The 21,034-nt window shown below is 30.5% G+C and overlaps 1 protein-coding gene across 1 annotated transcript; it reads left to right on the plus strand.

Moving 5' to 3' along the window:
• LOC136970862 (cytochrome P450 4C1-like) lies at window positions 1-16,029 on the plus strand. Its single transcript, XM_067265361.1, has 12 exons — window positions 1-88; window positions 1,931-2,133; window positions 2,357-2,469; window positions 3,673-3,758; window positions 8,498-8,688; window positions 9,018-9,090; window positions 10,181-10,307; window positions 10,393-10,551; window positions 12,675-12,848; window positions 14,551-14,617; window positions 14,842-15,021; window positions 15,540-16,029. Exons 2-12 carry the CDS (start codon window positions 1,941-1,943, stop codon window positions 15,710-15,712), a joined length of 1,536 nt encoding a protein of 511 aa, XP_067121462.1. The 5' UTR covers window positions 1-88; window positions 1,931-1,940; the 3' UTR covers window positions 15,713-16,029.
• The last annotated feature ends 5,005 nt before the right edge of the window (window positions 16,030-21,034 follow it).

Consider the following 21,034-nt stretch of genomic DNA (forward strand, 5'->3'; position numbering starts at 1 on the left):
AATAACGCGAGTATTAACTTTACAGAAGAACTTACAAGTATCAACAATAAATTGTAAAAATAGTAAGAAAATAGATATTATTTTAAAAGTAAGTAACGAAATTTGAATTAAAACGTCTAAATTTATTCATTCTTCTAAAGTGTTGCAATTGGTTTTTTTTTCTTTCTTTTGGATTGTTTATGTGTAATATGAAAGAATTTTTTTTATTTAGTATTTAATATTTTGTTAAGTTCTTTTTTAATAAAACAATTCTTATATTTTAAAAATGAGAAATATATTTTCGTAACTAAAAACAGTTAATATTTATCATCATGTAAATTTATTAACGTTCTTATTACTGTCATAATATTTAGTATATGTTTATAATTATGTATATATATATGTGTGTGTGTGTATGTGTGTGTGTTTAATGTGGATTTACATTTAAAACTAGTAATACAGCTTCTACTTCTACATTGTAGCGCAATAGTGAGACAATGAATCATAGTGCTGAAAATTTTTATCGATAATTTCATTTAATTATTTTAAATCATGTAATAAATTTTATAAACAAATAATTTAAATATACGAATAAAGCTATAATATAATGATGATTATAATTATTTGCTTTTTGTCCTATATTTTAATAAATCTACATAATAGCTATATTTAATTTGCTATTTAGATTTATTACTATAATACATGTATTAAATATATGGTGGAGATTGTCAACAACAGTTTTATTGCAACATACGCCACTTGTTTTCTCGTGTATATTTTTAATTCAAATTTCTTGCAATTATATCGAAACAGTGGTTTTTTAAAGATATAAACACGATTTATTTATTATCGTTTTCACGGATTAAATCGAATATGATTTAAACCGATTAAAATATTAAATATAACAAAAAACTGAGAAATAAATAAAGTTTAAGTGTACAGTGAACATAATATTTTAAAATGTAATTCTTGTTACTTAATTCTTTTAATCTCTTTCATTAAAAATCAAAATATTATGTTTCGACTTTTGACTTAGGTCTGTTTTTGCTAATCAGGAACGACACCAGTATAATAAGTCCCATTAACAAACAAGGTCCAAGTAAACAGTAATGTTAAACTGTACAGTGATACATAAATTCCTTCCGAAAAGTTAAGTAACTTTTTGCTTTTTATACACAAGGTTGTAGGCCGTGTTGAAGTGTACTGTACTTATGTCAAAAAAAAATTCCAGTTAAGGCATGAACTAGTTTTTACAAGATTTTGGATTTTTTTTTTTTTTTTGCGAAAATGCATTTAGGCATCTTATATTACCTGTGCTAATTTCAAATGTAATGGCCATTTTCTTGTCGTTCCACTATTGTCAATATTGTGCTTTTGTAATGCTGCTACACCTCAGGTGTGAACGTATCCATTCAACATGTCTACAATATTGCGTTCACAGAAGACAAAAATAAAAAAAATACTTTATTTCATGTATTCTGTAACTAACCTTTTTGTAACAACATTATGTCTTCTGCTATTTTCTGGAAATTAATTTGAGTTCGGAGGCTGAGATCACCGTTCCCACTTATTTATGGCAACTATTCATTTTGTATTCAACCACGTTTCGTCTTTGCCATTCTAAATAATTTCAATTATTAAATACAATATTAAAAATTCTCATTCGAAATGATCCGAACACAATGAGCAGCAACTCATAACAAATAATGAACCTCAATCTCTTTTTACTGGCCAATTTTTAAGATAATACTATTTAAAAAAAGACTGTTTTGGACAGGATAATATGTATTTCGACACTGTAATACATAGTTTTAAAGTGTTTTTCGTTATTAGGAAATGTTCATCTCTACGTTTACTTTCTTACAGACAGTAAAATTTAATGCATGATTTTACATTAATTTATTAAATATCAAATTAAAGTATTATTTTATCAGTTTATTTCTTTTTCCAGAAATATAAACATGCAAAACATACTGAAAATTGCTAATTCTCCAGGAGTGATTTATATTCTTATAAGTCTGTTATGTGTCCTCGTATTTATATACACAAGAAACAGTGTATATGATTTGATGACGAATTTCATAGGTTTTAATGAGAAAAGCCGACTGAATGCTTACATGAAACTTTTATCAAAATTGAAAGCAAGAAAAATTGGTAAGTTTAGGTTGTTACAACGAATGCACATTGATTTATCAATCCTCTTATAATAATATATATCATTGTACGTATCCACGAATTTTATTAAAATTACTCAAAATACATATAAAATTATATTTAATGCAATGATATGTACGTGACTTATTCGATGTAAAGAGGTATATTTTCATTCGTGTTTCTATATGTTTAACATTAATATTACGAATAAATTTTTTTATAGGAATGGATATGATTATAGATGAAACTTACGATTACAAGTCATCGAAAGGATATATTACAATGAACCTGATTTTCATGAAATGGGTATTTGTATTTCATCCGAAATTTATGAAAGTAAGCCAAATTTTAAATATTTTCATAAGATATAATTAATTACTGAAACGAAAACACCATGACAATTTTTTGTAGATGTGTAGAAAAAGATTTAACACGATCTAATATTTGTTCATATACTGTTTATGTAATAGAAAAGACGATAAAATGTAGGAATTGTTCATGGACACAAAAAAAAATGTTCTCTATTACTCTGTATTTAAATGTATGTAATATAATCCACGAGAGCAATTTTTTTCAACCTCCGATGGTCCATAAAACAAAGACAAGAATAAATAACAAAATGAATTTTTTACCGTGAAGACTGAGGCATTTGTGGTATCTGTGGACAAGATATGCAATCCCTTCTTCATAGAATGTTGCTGTCAGTGTTTTGAGATGAGCCTTAACGTTGTTTTAAAAATCGTAATTAGTTTCGAACCTCTGCCCTCATAGCGACGTTTTCAGTTCAGGAAAGAGGTGAAAGCCTTCGCACATTAAAGGTGTGTGAAAACTTTCACCCAGCTTAGAACTGCTTAAACACCCAGCGTATAGTCCTGATTTAGCGCAAATCGACTTCCAACCTCTTCCCTGAAGTGAAAACGTGGTGTCAGTTCAAGGCACAGGTTCTAGACTAATGATGACCTTCAAAACAACGTTAAGGATCATCTCCAGTCACTGACGGCAACGTTCTATGATGAGGGGATTTCATAGCTTGTCCACAGATACTTCAAATACCCCAGTCTTCACAAAGATAATGTCGAAAAGTAACTACGTTTTTACCTAACTTTTGGTAATAAATCCATTTTGTTATTTATATTTTTCTTTGTTTTGTGGACCATCGAAGGTTAAAAAAATTGCCCTTGTGTACTCGTTTTTAAGTATTTATTCTTTAAGTATCTTCCTGTTGTGTAACGATGATTAATTACAGTATTTTATTAAAATGACACACACTGTTTTGTTTTTAGTTACTGTCAGTTTACACTGAAATTTCATTAAAGTTAAAATCTGTAATAGAGAGTAATGTTCCATTATTTTGAATTTGATCCGAATATAAAATATTAAAATATTTCCATGAAGTTTGTAAAGTAATTTTAACCTGATCTGAATAATTTGCTATTCGATCATTTCGATTTGATTTGTTTATAATAGGATACGACTATCATAATTGAATATGATTCATTAAGTCATATTGAAATTAATATTTATGTAATTTTATTTGAGATGCTATTGGAAGACGATGAAAACATCGATAGACCCATAATGAAGCATGCTGATAAAGGTATAATGACAGATTCATTACTAATCAGGTAAGTGGCATTTCAAAGGGATTTTGTATATTGCATCAGTAATACAGTTCTTCTTAGATATTAAATACATCATATGAATGGTATAAATTACATTTATAATACATTAATTAGTGTTTAGAAGATTATCGTTTTAAATTTCGAATTTGCAAGGCAATTTTAGATTTTTCAGACATTGTTAAAATTTATATTATTTCACATTGAAGATCAAGATTTATTACGTGTGAAATTTAATAATATCTTATTTTTCTTTTGAAATTCAATTTTTTCGGAAATTAAATATGTAATTGCTTCACGTAAAAGCTGTTACTTTAGCTTTGATTGAATTCCTGTGTATTTCTATAAAACTGTTTTTTTTTTTTCAGAATTATACATATTTTACTCGTACCTAAGAATTATAAAATCTCATGTAAGAAAGTTATACATGTTACAGGCGTGTTAAAAAAATCTGTCAATGTAAATGTAAATTTCATCTTCCACCATATCTCTCATAATCTTGATATATAATGCTACCTTCACTGACATTATTTAGTGAAGTTAAGCGTACTTCTTAACACCCTATGTTTTCTTTTCAACTCTGTTTTGAAATTTTCTTTCAAGCCGTACATTTTAGCACGTAACCAACAAATTTAGCCATTCTTTTACAGTTATTTTCGTCTTTCATTTTCTTTTTATCAATAACGCTTGGTATGTCCTAAACATTTTCTTCTTTTCACCTCTACAAATGTTTCAGACAAATGTATTTTTCCTTCACTATACCGTTGTGTTTGTCAATCACAAGAAGAGGCTGAAGTCAATTTGCCACAGGACAAACAGATGCCCAGGAAAATAAGAAAGCAGATAAGAGTATCATACTCGACATAATATCTGTTTTTTGATAGAGAATTGCTGCTGGCTATATGTTTACATAAAACTAGTGGTAATGTCATAAATACAGTTATATTTTTTATATTTTTCTTTGAAGTTGTTTAATCTCATTTTCGCACAACTCTTACTTATACGACTTTTATGATTGGTCCCTTTAATTTCTACCTTTATAATAAAGCATTGCTTATAATTTCGATTGATTTTCTTTAGTTAGCGGTTGAACTTATGATAATCATATAATTCTTTAGAATATTATAAATCAACTTATAAATTTTATCCTGTTTGCGAATAGTCAGGTTTATTGGTAACATCTATAATTCTAAAAATAAAAATTATTAAAAGCAATGGAGTCAGAATTTTTCAATCATACGTAATTTGCATTGTAATGCTCATAATTGTCAAATTAATATTAATTAATAAAGTAAAGATTGTATACAAAGAATCAAACCGTGTAAAAAAAAATTAAAGAACACTTTACAATTGTTATGGAAAGTAACTCTGTAAATTTGAATAATGGCGTGCTGACTGCGGAATGCCAAGTAAACCTTGTCGGGTATAAAAGTTGTAAACGCGAGATAGAAGATAGTAATGGAAATTTGTCATTGTTGGCCTTTAGAATTATATTTTGTATATGCAAGCTCTACTGAGGAAGCCGGAAAAACTGGCAAATGCATTTAGGGATAAATATCGTGTAATAAAAAAAGTATTTTTTCTCTACGAGAAAACTTTCTTGACTTTTTAACCTTTTAAAAATTCTATTTTACTTTTAAACAAATGATTTAGAGTTAAATTACTTTTTAGCCCTCTATAAATCAGAAAAGAAAGAAAATTTAAATTTTCGTGTACTCTGATAGTACAGTTACGTAAGATTTATAATTCTATCAGACCACTTAAATTTTTCACATGGTAGACATTGAATCATTGCCCATTCTTATAAATTAGCATCTAAACAGTGTGAATAATTTGATTTCTTTGTTGCATCGAAATTTCTCATATATTTATTATTTTCTTTGCCACATCTGTGGCATTAGGAGATTCGAACAATGATTTCTATCTCAAGCCTTATAATCATATCGTAATAAGTTAATAATTCTAATATTTTTCCTGTTGTATTTAATCCTACATCCCATGCTAATCCCAGTGCTACAAAATATCGAGCTGGGTCTAATTTATTATGTTTTAAAGCAAACGTCTCTAAAATTCTAAATGATATGTGCTAACATTATGACATCGGTTGTACCGTATTAGCCCGAATATAACGCGACCCCGAATTTAACGCGACTCCAAAATTTTCATAAAGATATTTAGAAAAATAAATAATACTCATAAAAGAATTCAAAAAAAGTAAAATTCAATCAGATAAGCATTTATTTAGGTATTTATAGCTAATAAGACAGATTACATTCATGTCAATGATCGAGTTAAGCCTAACACACGACTATATCACATAAAAAATTAAAAATAAAATTCATGTGTAAAAATGTAAAAAAATATCTGTTAAATCTTAAACACAACATTTTTCTGAGCAAAACAAAATAAAAACTTAGTCAATTGGTCGATTTACAACTCAGAAAAAAGCATTTGAAAATAGGGTTATAAAACAATTAGCGTTTATTGATTTTCGCGTTAGGGGGTAAAGCGGTCTATTGACAAATTTTCTCGCAGTAGTACGAAATCTCTACTGACTTCACTTGAAAGCGTCAAAAAGTAGAGAAAATAAAGAAAAGAAAGATGTAATAATAATTTTTCGAGCGAAGCCAAAAATTTCACAATTTTAATATAAAAAATGGCGTCTGTGAGAGCCCACGTGACTAAAAGGCGGTCGAAAAATCACGTGACTAATGAACTTCGAACAAGCAGAGACATAGCCTTACTATAGTAGCGCTATGCAAACAAAAGCGCAGGTTTACTAACGAGATCACATGGTTGTTTTGAAGTGGTCGGTCGAGCTAGGTCTGACGTTCAGTCGCGTTTCAATCTCTGTAGGAAAATGTCCTTGTTTATATTACATTCCATTACTTAAACCCCGAATTTAGCGCGAGTCGATTTTTTAACGGAAAATAAATTGTCGAAAAATATCGCGTTATATTCGGGCTAATACGGTAATTTTAAAATTGTAGTTAGAATACTTGAAATGTAAAATTTTAAACTAAATTTTTTTTTTTTTGTGAAAGGTTTTCTTAAACGTATTTAAAGTCTTGATAGTTGAAAACGGTTGTTAAGAGTTTTCTGAAAGAATTCTTTATTAAGTGTTGTAGTAAGATTGTATTCTCTCTCTGCTGTGTAGACATGGTATGAATCGGTTTTAACACATAAATCAAAATATCCCCCATTTTCTAATATTAAATTTATTTCATACTTTCTGTGCATGGCTTTATTTTTCATCTCATATGCTAGTTTCATTCAATTTACTATAAAATACCTGCTTTGATGGTAATTGTTTTTGTCGATGTTTAATTCTTTGTATGTATAGTTATAGGGATAAACACCGTTTGTAATTAGGAAATCTAATTCGTCTTAAGTAAAATATTTTATTGTATTTCCGAGTTGTTTCTTTTTGTAGATTACTAGATAATTTATCTATGCTATTTTTCAGAATTTTGGAAGTTATAGGAATTTTGATTTGACTTATTCTTATCTTATCACTCACGTTGTATTTAGGTTTAGATATAGATTTTATTTTGAACAGATTATTATAAACTGTTAGTTCACTTTCTTTTCTACTAGCCTTAGTTGGTATCATTTTAATTGATCTAAGATATAATTCATTATAATTTTAAACTAATTTATCTAAACGTTGATTCATCATTTTGTATTATTAGCTGTAAAGCATTATTCACATTTATTGTTTAGAATTCTGTTGAATCTCTGGAAAAGTGAACATTTTATTTTATTATTTTCTGTAGGGACCCAAAGTATACGATTTTCCTAACTTTCAGCGGAAGAAAGTTGCTTTTGGTGTCTGATTTTCAGTGTACTATTTTTAAAATTTGCAGTAATTACTCTGTGTCCCTAGCATTTAGTGAGCGTAAATAAATTCTTTTTACTCTTTTGCATTTCGTGATAGCAATTTTCCTGATAAAAGATCTTCACCGTATTAATGCTCTATATCTGAATTTACGAAATCCATCATGCTAAAAGCATTGACATTTGTGTCTCGTCTTTCACGTGTATCAGAGATACATGTGGTGCTATGATAACAAGTAAAACCGTCTCTTTAAGGAAGCGAAACAAGTATGAACTTATTTCAATACTCCTTATTTTCGCTTCCACTTGAAACCGGATGTATACATGCATCTTCTCGTTGATAAAAAAATTAATCGTACTGATATCTGTCTTTTATAGTATGAAACATTGTCTGTAGAAAAAGTGTTGACAACAGTTGCTGCAAATCATAAAAAACCAGCGTATGGTTCATCATAAGCATTTTGAACCCGAAATGTAGTCAAGTGACAACATTTTGGATTCAACATTTCACTTTCCCAACATGCTGATATTATAATATGAAAAAGTTAGCTGCATTACGGACAAATCATGACTCTTTTTTGCAGTATGAAGATATAAGTACGAAATATACAAATGCTACTATACATTAACAATCTGTAATCATTTAAACATAATGTATTTTATCTTATTTTTTTACCATCTTCATGTAAAAACATAACAATGGTAGAATTATTTTATATATTAAATAAATAAATGTATATATATATATATATATATATATATAATTCATTAGGCAATTTCACGATTGAAAGTTTTAACCTTGTTTATGAATTCTTTCTTAGTTCTAGTTTATATTTTTATATTTAATTTTTATACGATAGAAGCATTTAATCTATAACAGTAATTTGTGCACATTGCTTTCCTTTCAGAAATGGAGACAAATGGAGAATTAGAAAAAAAATACATGCTCCTGCATTTACACAAAAGAGTATTGATAAATTTCAATCAGTTATTGATGAAAATGCAAGGAAACTTATAGCTGAGCTTAAAGAAAAATGTCAAGAAGAATGGACACCAATTTATCCAATTATAAAAAAACGTGTTTTTTATATACTTCTTGGTGAGAAACATAACAAAACAATTTATTGTCTATTTAAATTTTGAAGTCTTGTATTAATAAACACTTTTTGTTTTTAGAAATTAAATATTCATTATTTCTAATTTATTGCAGATAACATTATGATATTATTAATTATCCTTTTCTAATTTTAATCTTTTTATAATTTTATTTTCAACAATTTAATTGTTTATATCTATAATATAAAGAAATTGTTAACTTGATTATGTCACTTAACAGTATAAAGATTTTCGCATTACTATATAGTATTTATGAACAAGCAGTATAAAAATACAAAACTAATATTGATAATTACCAGTTATTTATTGCAGAAACTGTGGTATCATTTCCTAAAAGTTGGAAAGATTTTGATCTGTTTCCTATTTATGACAAAGTTGATGACGTGTAAGTAATATTAACTATATGCTTCATAATGATCTATTTTTTCAAATTTTATTAATTTATAATGCACATTGTCTGTGGGATGTGCTTAATTGAAATGATAACAGAAGGCCACAAACAGCATCTTGCCATTTCATGCTCTCCTTTTGAGCTTTCAGGGACGTTTTTACTCCGCGTGTTTCCACTCCATGCTCTGAAATTTGCTTCATAGTTTGTAATAGTGGCACTACGTTTCTTGCCTGCAATTATGTGCTGGAGAAACATATCAACTTCATTGCGGCAAGCAAAAGATTCTGCCGGAATAGCTCCACTCTTTGGTCTTAAGGATATTTTCTTATAATTCAAGAAACTTACAGAGTGCACACCTTGCGGTATTCAAGCTATGTCTTCACGAAAATCGATACGGTTCTGTTTGAGATGATGTAGTTGTAACGGACACTTGGTACATGTGCTTCTTCGAGTGGCTAGTGGCGCGAAGCTATTGTTCGTGGGATTATGACTAAACACCCCTAAGGCAGAAGACCCCTAGCCGCGGCAACGGAAGTCGTTGCGATAGTAATCCTGCGCGGTACGAGAGGAACCGGTAGGATCAGACAGTTTGTGACTTGGTCCCTTGTTGTTAGGACGTTGATGAGTGCGGAGCAAGAACGAACATATACCCCAGAATAGATTCGAACCTTGGGGTACGGACTCTCGAGTATTGACAACCCTGAACTTGTACTTGGCTAAGATTCCCGTTAGCCGTAACAGTAGTGAGGAGGGATTGCACGTAGGCTTTTCCTACACTCCAACTGTATGGTGTAATTAACTCTTGCAACAGTCTCACTGTCTAGCGACAATTAGCTTCAATAGAGATAGAAATGGATTCAATTCAAGCTTTAGGTTTAAACCATAAACAGTAAAATTTATGTTTAATTTTTGCAAAAAGACATGACTTTCTAAAGCATTTCAAATAAATACTTAAAATATATTTTAAAATAATATTTCATTAGTATTTATATATATTTCTTAACTGATAATAATACGTACAATTAAGAATTAAAAGCTATATAGAAAAGTTTTTTAATATAGGAAAATAATTTTATATTTATAGATTGGCGTCATCTCTTATAATAAGACTCCTTAATGTATTTTTATGGCCAAATATTATTTTTTCCTTCACAAAACATGGTCGTGAATTTAATGAATGCAAAAGAATCGGGAGGGATATTTTGAAACGAGTTGAGTATCATAAAAAATTTCTATTTCGTATAAGTATATTCTGTAGAACTTTTATTGTTGTTTATAATATCTTGATAATTTCAGTTGGTTACTGAACGACAGAAAGATATAAATACGAAAAATTTACATAAAAATGAAAAAGAGACATTGTCGATTATCGATCTGCTTCTGCCTTTTTTAACCACTGATCCTGACGTTACAATAGAAAATGTCGTTGATGACGTAATGGCTTTTCTAGGAGCAGTAAGTACCGATATATGTTTCGTGATCTTAGTTTCATGCATGACTGAAATAATAAACAATATCACTTTCATATTACTGGGTGTTTGTACAAAACGCATTATAGGTGACCCTGATAAAGCAAGCATACCAGCATAGCACCAAAAATAAAGATATTTCTTTCAGATTTTACATATTATTTGGGAAAGTATTGATTGTTGCCCACTAATTCCTTAAGAGTCACTTTTCCATTAATTATTTTTTTCTTTGTTGACAACAGGACAAGTGTCACCGAAATACGTTGTGCTAGTCATGTAAAAGGTAAGGCTTAGAAATAAAATTAAATCATAACTCATCATTTTATACTGCTTTTCATTGTATAAAGAAACAGAACCTATCTTCGAAGTCCAACGGAAATGAAGTTATTACAAGGAGTTTATTTCACTAAGTGTTCAAAATAAGCATTCTGTGGCACCTGGCAGTTTGCAATGCAAACTTGTAATAAATTTCTTTGCAATTCTTACCTAAGCCACTTTGTCGTTATCTCTGCAGAAATGTGAATTATGCGTTGTTTAAATTCTGCGGCATTTTCAACTTGATTGGACAACTTTATTTTATTTAGCTTCAAGGAAAGAAATGTAATGGCGTAAAAACCAGATGATTTGAAAAGCCATGAAAATAAACTTCCTCACTCAATCTATTCGACTGGAAATGTGGCATTAAACCACTCACTTTGAATACCCTAATGGCAGATACTCCATCATGTTGACAGAAAATAGCTTTGTCAAGATCTAAATTTTTCAGCAGTGGCCTGCCTTTCTCTTCTAGGAGCTCAAGTAGTTTTGGAAGTTGAAGATATAGTGAATAATAAATATTCAAGCACTCACTGGCCATCTATTCCAGCTCAAATGTTAACACTCTTAATCCGTTGAGGGCACTCCACTCATAAGTGATGCGAACTCTGCTGTGTCCAGGAGCGGGTGTTAGTAGAGTTTATATTACTTCAAACATAAAAAGACGTTTTATTTGTGCAGCCAATTTATCTGGAGTTAGTGAGTTCAACGTGCCAAGATCGATTGATACTTGCATGGGTGATAGGAGAATATAGTGAGAATATATGTACACAGGGTAACCCTGTTATTTCTTCTAAACTCACAAAGAAAATGAAAATAGTTCGGTTAACTGTGAATATCTGCAGCTACGGTTTTTGTCAAACAGGTCTTGGGCCTCTGCATCTTTGCAGCTTAAATGGTACTATCTCTCATCCCTTTGATTTTATAAATCTCATTTTATTACACTGTGACTGTTCCGTGCTGGGCCAAATCTTAATTTATGTCTTGAATAACAATACCACTATCTGATAAATAATTATCTGGATAATTAACATAACTAGAGATGCTTGTTATGTACATAGACCGTAACTATTAATCATTTAAAATTGATATAGACGATTAAATTTACAAACTTTTAAAGCAATTTGTAACACAAAATCTGCAAATGACCAGAAATGAAAGATACAAGTGAAGCAATTTGCAAGATGTGTACTACAAAATTAAATTACATTGCTAGGTTAGGAGATTAGGTCATGAGAGAGGTCAGTGAAACTGTATGAAATCGATTCGGACAAATAAAATATTTTCTAATTTAAAACAATCCGAAAATTGTGGCTCCATCAGTAAAGTTTCTGATAGATTAGTTCTTGTTTTACATTTTATGTTAACTTTTCTTTCATTTCAGGAAATCAAAACGTAAAATGTAATTATTTAAATTTTTACGTAGGCTGTGTTTTTTCTGCAAGTAGCATAACATTCTTCAGTGACATCTGACATTTTGTCAACAAGAGAAAAAGTTCTCAAGTCATAAGGGCACAAATTTAAATTGTACAAGTAATATCGAAAAAGTACAGAAAATATTCTCATTTCTTCTATGATATGCTGCACTCACGCTTTGTCTTTTTCCGCTTATGGTGCGTTTTTACTGGCATCGCCATCATTAATAACGTCTAATTTACGTGTATTCACCTCATCCATAAATATGTATTTTACAAGTGGCATTCATAAAGTGTTGGGTTACAAAAATTCATTATTTATTTTGTATTGTTAAATATTGATTTATAAATGAAACTTTTATAATGTCTAATAACTTAGGGTCATCATTCGTTTACTGTAACGATGACATGGGCTATGTACGAATTGGGAAGACATCCAAAGATTCAAGAGAAAATTCAGGAAGAGTTAGATGAAATATTTCAAGATGATCTGTTACGAACAACGACAAAAGAAGATTTATCGAAAATGACATACTTGGAATGTGTTCTCAAAGTAAGTTTCAAAATCTGTGCATAGTTATCATTAATACAAAATGTTATAAGTTAAGTATAGCAGATTTAATATAAGGCTAGTAGCAGTAGTAATACAGAGGTGTGTAAAATTAACTAAGGCAGCAAGCACACGTTTACGAAGTCTGGAAAGGTATTTCGTAATTCAGACAAAATTTTGTACACATATACCTCATGTCAAAAAAGATTATTAGTCGTACAAAGTGAAAATAAATAATTTACTTTCAGAGATATGGTATATATTGCCAAAAATACACAAAACACAGCGTCGAAATCTTTAGAAAGAACCAAAAAAGAGTTTGATTCCCTGACAGTATACAACATTTTTAGAGGTTGTGAAGAGGTTTTATAGTAATAAACACACCAGTGAACAGAAGCACATTTCAACACTTGGTAGGTGCTGAGAGAGGGTCTACTTAATGCAGAGAATTTCAGACACGATGAATCAAATATTGGTCTAGAAACACACCAATACGCAAATATATTTATTGTCTATAAAAATTAATTAGGTCTAATGACACTCCGAAAAAGCCTGACGTGTAACTCACAGATCTCATCTGTATTGCACTCAACCCATGTCAATCTTCTTTGGAGTGCCGTTGGCGCTGGTTAATCGATGCATACTTCTGTACACTCTTTGAGGATGTATTGGGATGTGCAGCGAACTCATGCTACGACATCAATTCCACCATAGCGGTTGTTTTCCCTGACGTTTGAAGGTTGATAGCTTGTCCTATAATTTCTTTATAGATTATTGCATCAAAAATCAAATTTGCAAAGTGTATTTCGACTCAAGAAATAGCACAACGAGAGTTCATTGGTTTTATGTTGACAGATGATGCTTATAATACCTGAAAATATGGGTATTACACCGGGTAATTAGCGGAGAACAGAATAATGGTCACGTAGCATAAAGCTCCTTCTTTTTAGTCATTATAAATTGCTTTCTTTGATATCAATGTATCAAAGAGAGCAGTAAAGTCACGGAAGAGCTATCTGGATGCCTTTGCTCTATGACACAGGGAGTTAAATCCACTCGATGATTTTCACAAAGAGTCGTTGATTTTCGTTGATCTTCACTTGCTGTAATGGTGACGGTTTTTATTTTCTGAAATTATTCTCACATGATTGATATCACACTCCTTACCATCCAATTATCTCTGTATTAGACTATTCTGCACCAAATCTACTAATGCAATTGCCCTACATCTCAATACTTTATTTACACGAGAATGCAATGCTATTTTAGACCTGATTACTACAAACAACACTCAGAAAGAGTCGAATCGATGGTTCATGAAACACCAGTTTTTCTTTTGCTTCATAAATTTTATGTTTCCTCAGTTGCAATTCAACTGATATAATAATTTAATTCTTCATGAAAGCTTGTGTGCAGCATGTTTCATAAATTTTACTGAGATCAGTTTCTATTTATGTGCTATTAAATGTGTTAATTGTTTTGAATTTTGACACCAGACTAAGGTAAATCTATTGCCAGTTCTACAATTTTAATGTTCAAGGACAGAAATATTTTTGTTACGAGAGGCCAATTTAGACATTTTTAAATAAAAATTGGAGAGATAATTTTATTTTAATAACATTAGAAAATATGAATTTAATTTATATTAAATTATTTACGATGGTATTAATCACTGCTCTACTTATTTGAATTTTGTATAATATAGGAAACATTAAGGAAATATCCTGCTGTGCCATTTACCATGAGAAGTACTAAAAAAGTGTTACAATTTAGTAAGATTATTTGCATTATTCATGTTATTGTAACGTAACATAATATTATAGTATCTTATGTAGTATTATTCTGCTTGTCAGATCTATCTTATTAAAGCTTATACTGTATTCAAACAAATCTGTAATGAAATATTCTGAGATACATAAATAAGAATATTGAAGAATTATAATCTTTTTCATATATAAAGAAAATATAATTATCATCCCTGCAATTCTGTTTACAGATGACGAAAGTTTCCCGAAAGATTCCGTTTATTTCATCGATTTATTTCATATGCATAGAAATCCAGAATTATATCCCGATCCAGAAGTGTTTGATCCAGACAGATTTCTTCCGGAGAATTCTAAAGAAAGAGATCCGTACTCCTATCTTCCTTTTTCAACTGGAGTTCGGAAATGTATTGGTAAGATTCTTTTTATAAAAAAATGTTGAGTTTAGAGTAAATGCCAAATGAAAAGATTTGAACACTACATATATCACAAAAGTTGGCTTGTTAGAGATGATTTCCTGATATATTGAAATTAAGACATAGAAGTTCAAATATTCAAGCCAAATAAATAATATAAAAATGTATTGAAAAACGTCTTCAATCGATGAGAAATCGGTTATCAGGCTATGAAAAACTATTAACGTTCCTTGTATCACACATATAATTCTTATATAATACAAGACATAGTTCTTCTTTCTATTCTTTTCATATGTTTCTACAATGGTAAGTAAATTACACAAAATAATAAATAAGACTACAATGGCTTACAAATCATTTGAATTTAAAATTGTTTCAACTAATTTTATTTCACTTATAATTTAGTTTGTCATTAAAATTATTATTATAAACAACTGCTTTTACTCCGTTAAATATAATTATCAGTAAAAATTTAGTAACAAATAACAAATAAACTTAACATTTTTACATTTCAGCCCATCGGTTAGCGATAATGGAAGTGAAACTCACTTTATCATACATTATGAGATTCTTAAACGTGAAAACTCATCCACGAAAAGTTGTTGCCTGTTTGAATGACATTGTAATTGGCGAAAGTCAACCAATTCTGATTAAAATATCACCTAGGGAAAAGACTGCAACATTATAAAATAGTTTTTTATTTTATCAATATTTTCTGTTATTTTATATATTTATTGTTATTTTATGAAACGTTCAGTAGAATATACAAATATTACGGATGAACGAATATGATAATCAATAATGTAATGATTTGAACTATTATATAATAAATAGTTTTATAGATACTATAATAACAATGTGATAATACAGTTTATCCTACTTCTGATTACCATTTTTAAGATATAAAACAACATGCTGGAGTGTACACAAAATAATTGAACACGATACGTCTTTATTAATAAATAAAACTTTCTATCTATTTTCCACAAACGATTGCTTTAGAAGGTACAGATGGAATTGAGTAGAATTACAAAATTACTGGCTCATAACGTAATTAAATACAAGGAATGGCGTTCGTGAGATAAGTCAAAAGCAAATATCATTTGTTTACTTACATTACACACAATAATGAGTTGATGTACGCCATTTCAGAACATGCCGTTTAAGTTTGAACATTTTCTTAAAAGCTAACAAACTGAGATATTTCTTTCATAATACAAAGATAACACACAGATTCATAATGCAATTCTGATCAATTACTTAAAAGCTGATAGCTTTCAAGTAATTGATCAGAATTGGGGAAAAATTGGTGTATCTGGATGGAGAGGACATTGAGACACACTGATGTTACATAACCAACCGTTGTGTTTTGATCCTTAATACAATTTTGTACAAAAACTTCTTGTTTGTAATTTGTTTTTTCTGAAATTTACTCCATAATCTTTCATGTTTACAGTTGTTTCTTTTAAATTTTACAGCTTCTCTTTCTGCTTAATTGATACTTTCATGTTTTTTCCAATATCGCAACTATTGTTCTTATTATTGCTATTTTTCCTTTCTTATCGTTATGTCGGGCAATATGTAATCAAGTCAACTAATCCTGGAAGTTTATCGTTCCTTCACATATATCTGTTTAGTATACTATTTACTCGGACTGTTTTGGCTATAGAAATGACTATGAAATTTCATTGGTCCAGAAAAGCCCATTTTTCCACTTGAGGAAAAATTAGTTTCGCTTGTTCAATTGAAGTATTTAGGTCATATTTCACAATTATATCTCATCATAAAATACCATCGTGGGCCCCTAAAATAATGGAGCTTTAAGCTTCGTTATCTTACAGTTCACGACATAACAGTTGTGTCTAAATATCAATTGACCTTTGTTTCTTTACTCATGTCTTTTGAAACTAAGTACTTTTACGCCCTTTATGTCAGTTCCGGTAATTTAGGTTTGGAAGGAGAACTTTTAATAATGATAATATGGTGGCACTGATGCCTATCTTAAGTTGAATTGACTTATCATCAATCTTACAGAAAAGAGGAGCAGGAGGCAGGTATCTGAATCTTGTCTTACTGATACTTGTTAAATGCATAACTTTGCATGAACCGCCTATTGTTTTTTTCTAAATCAAAACGTTTTTTTATTATTATGTTTTCATCTACTACAGGTAGCCGCAGGGGCACCTGTAGTAGATTTCAGTTGTGGACCTTCTTGAGTTTTAGAACAAGCAACAATTGCCTGATTATAGATGAAAAAGTACCTGAGAGTGAGAGAAGAAGAGGAAAAAAAACAGTTCAGCATTGGATCATTTGGGAGTGATGTCCTCGATCTATGAAAAAGAAATAATAGTTTTTGAAAAAGATTGGGTCTTTTGACAGTATCAGAAGTCCTTGAGATATGGGTTTTTATTAACACAGCCTTTTTATTGTCCATCCTAATCTTCACTTCCGAAGTGGTCACTAATGTTTTACTATGCGTAACATCAACCGAACCTAGAAGACATGACAGATCAATATTGACATTAAATTTAATTACAACCAGTTTGAATAATCTTACAGCTTATATTGCATTATTTTCATTGTTATTTACTTTACAAAATATGTCTGTCACGTTCTTATTGTCTATGCAAAACTATTATACATAAAATACGTTTATTGATGGGTTCACATCCTAGTTGGATCCTAACTGTGACACTTGTATCAAACATCTTCCTCTTCTCATACACAGGAATGATATATAGAATGTCTCCAAAAAGCTATACTAAACTTATATATTTGGTTTTATTATGCATAGAAATTTGTATGAATGATTTCTGTTGATAACAAAGACATCCGAATGATTTTATATTAAGAAAAACTAAACAATTCAAATTCGCGAATAAAATACTTAATGTTACGACAGATTTGTTCCTTCTCATTTAAACTGCATCTATTTTCACGACAGTAAATCATTATCCGGTAGAAAAACGTATACAATTCATTACACTTTATTAAAATATTGTACACCTATACAATTAGAAAGTGAATTTCGTCGCGTTTCCGTACCAACTTCGGTGTAACAAGAACTGAAATAAATTCATTTTTATAAATTTAGTAGGGTACCACTGGGGAGGAAAGAAGTGAATTTCTTAACGCTTTAAAAGCCGAGTTCTTCACAGTAAGCCTTAATCCCGTCACTTTTCCCGCTGGGGAATATCGAAAAATCCCTTTTTAGTGTATATTCTGTTGACGCAATTAAAAACGCAAAAAACCGCATGTAAAATAGTATAATAGAAGCCGAGTTCTTCACGGTAAGACTTAATCCCGTCCATCTTTCCCCAGTATGGAGAATTTCGACATGTATATTATATAGAAACACGTGCGTATTCGAATGCAACGTTGTGTCAAAATTTCAAAGGAATCGGTAGGAACAAACAAACGTTATATTTTATTTATATAGATAGATAGAAAATGATCTGCTTCAGTCCATTTTCACAGAAAAGCAGAATGCCTCACAGAAAAGCAAACTTAGGTCGTCGGAAGGTAGCGCCATCTGTTGGACATAAAAGCCTTAATCCATATATAAATATATTTTTGAAAGGGGGAAATGGTGTAGGGGTATGAAAAATAGATAGTAACCGATTCTCAGACCTACTGAATATGCATATAAAATTTGGTAAAAATCGGTAAAGCCGTTTCGGAGGAGTACGGTAACTAACATTGTGACACGAGAATTTTATATATAAGAAGATATACATATATATGGGAATAAGACATTAGACAAATAAAATTTCTAATATTATACGATACTGTGGTAAAATAACTTTTGTTAATAACACGAAAATCACACGTATCACCTAATATACACGCGAGAGAAAAGCATTTGCTTTTCGCTAAGACAAACATTTTGCTAAAAATTTGAATTGAAATGATTAACTAGAAACATAATGAAAAAAGTAAAAAAATGTAGACAAGTTTTGGAAATTTGTTCATAACGATATAATTTATCATGAAATTTCTAAAAATCCTAAATAAAATATATAATTTAGAACAGCGAACAATAAAATACAAATAAAGACGTTGATGTCTTCAAACTTTTTTGCAAACAGAGAAACACAAAATTAACATAAGCACAGTAAACCATTTTTTTAAGTTGGAACACATCAGAAACAAAAATTCTCTGCTCTTGGAGCAATTTGTAAATTTTGCAACAAAAATAATTTTAGTAAAGTTTGTAGACAAAAAGGTCAACATGATCTAAGTGTAATTAAGGAATTGAAAACTTCTGTTTCTTCAAATGATGATCAATCCTTTTACATGATTTTCAAGAAAACGGGCCCAAAAAACCTAGGAAATAGAATTTTTACAAATGCATCATTGGAAGACTCCTAGCAAATAGACAAATACTATATAAACTTTAAATGCCAACTACATACTGGTTCTACTTGCCATCATATGACACATAACGAGTTAAAACATATTACCAAAAACGAGAAACTGAAGTTACACCCAAATAATAAATACTTACAACTTTATAATAAGAATTGTATAAAACTCTAGCAAAATAATGTATAATAGCTAAGTTCAAAGGTCAGTTGTAACCTGTCGAATTTAGTATTATTAACAGTAAACAATGTCTGCTTACGTCTTGGGGACTTGCTCAAAAATAAATTCGCTAACTTTGGGCATGTTTATAATGTCACGACAAAAACGAAAAACGTGATAAGTTAGCCTTGGATGACAAAGTCACTTCTTAATTCTGATAAAGAAGTTTTTGATGGCATAAAAGTTCTTCCAGGAAAATATAATCTTTTAGTGAACTCTTCAGTTCGCCTTCAAAAAGAATTTCAATGAGTCTTAAAGAAGATGTTATGAAAACTCTAGAAATACTGGATAAGGCAAAACATTATTGCAAAACTAAGTAATACTACAGAATAGATTAGCAATATAATTGTAGCAAAAAAAGTGGAAAAGTGAGAACATCTGTCAACATTCGTGATCTAAATAAAGCGCTAAGGAAATCACATTGGTGTGAGAGTCAGACCTAACGAAAAGAAAAAAAAAATTCCAATTTTATGACTGGAGGATGATCGCATTTCTCTCCCCGGAGTTACTTTCCCTTCCCAGGGAACTCCTTGAATGTGTCACTTGGAACTCATCGCAAAAATTTACGATTGGCAAAAAGCATAACGTGATTTGGAGTATAAACAGGGGTGACAGGAAAAAAAGGTCGTCGTGGAGAATTCGAGATGCGAGTAACGGAGTACTAACCAGGAGAAAGGATTACCGAATGATGAGCAACCCTCTGATCCGGATTATTTGAGCGACCCGCCGATACGGATTATTTTTCCCTCAGCGGACCGGTAATATTTAACCCTCTCAACGAAAGGACCCAGAAGAATCTCTCCAACACGGAAGACGTCACTAAGTCGGAACAACCCTAGAGGTATGATGATGAATTAATGTAAACTCTCTCTCGGACCCCCCTCCCGGTAGAGCACGCGGACAGAAAAACGATAGTACTTCGGTGTTGGTTATTGTAGCTAATTATTTGTTATCTAATAAATTCTGGTTTCATTGTTAAATGGTGTCAGTTACTCAGGTATTGCCATCGTCTTACCGGCGACCCCTCTCACTTCTTCCACTCGACCTGACAAATTTGATCCCGACCCCTCGGAACCATTAAACACAAACGTAAACCAGCCATCCTTTGAGTAGTGGGCAGGTTTCACTGACCTGTTTGCTCCGTCCTACCTCCTGGCTACACATATTAGTGTTTTCCCAACATAGATAAAATATTATCTTTTCTTACAAAGACTGAAATACTTACTATAGCAGATGCAAAAAGGGATTTTGGCAAGTGAAATTAGAAAAAAATAGCAGTTATTTGACAACATTCTGAACACCCCAAAAAAAATACAGATGGAAAAATTGCTTTTTGGGATTACTACAGCTCCAGAAGAATTTCGATTAAGGCAACATAAACTTATCGAAAAAGCAAAGATAGACAATACTCCCATTTCTCAATCTG

This window comes from Centruroides vittatus, unplaced genomic scaffold, assembly GCF_030686945.1.
Source record: "Centruroides vittatus isolate TY-2023 unplaced genomic scaffold, ASM3068694v2 contig_221, whole genome shotgun sequence".
NCBI classification, from domain to species: domain Eukaryota; kingdom Metazoa; phylum Arthropoda; class Arachnida; order Scorpiones; family Buthidae; genus Centruroides; species Centruroides vittatus.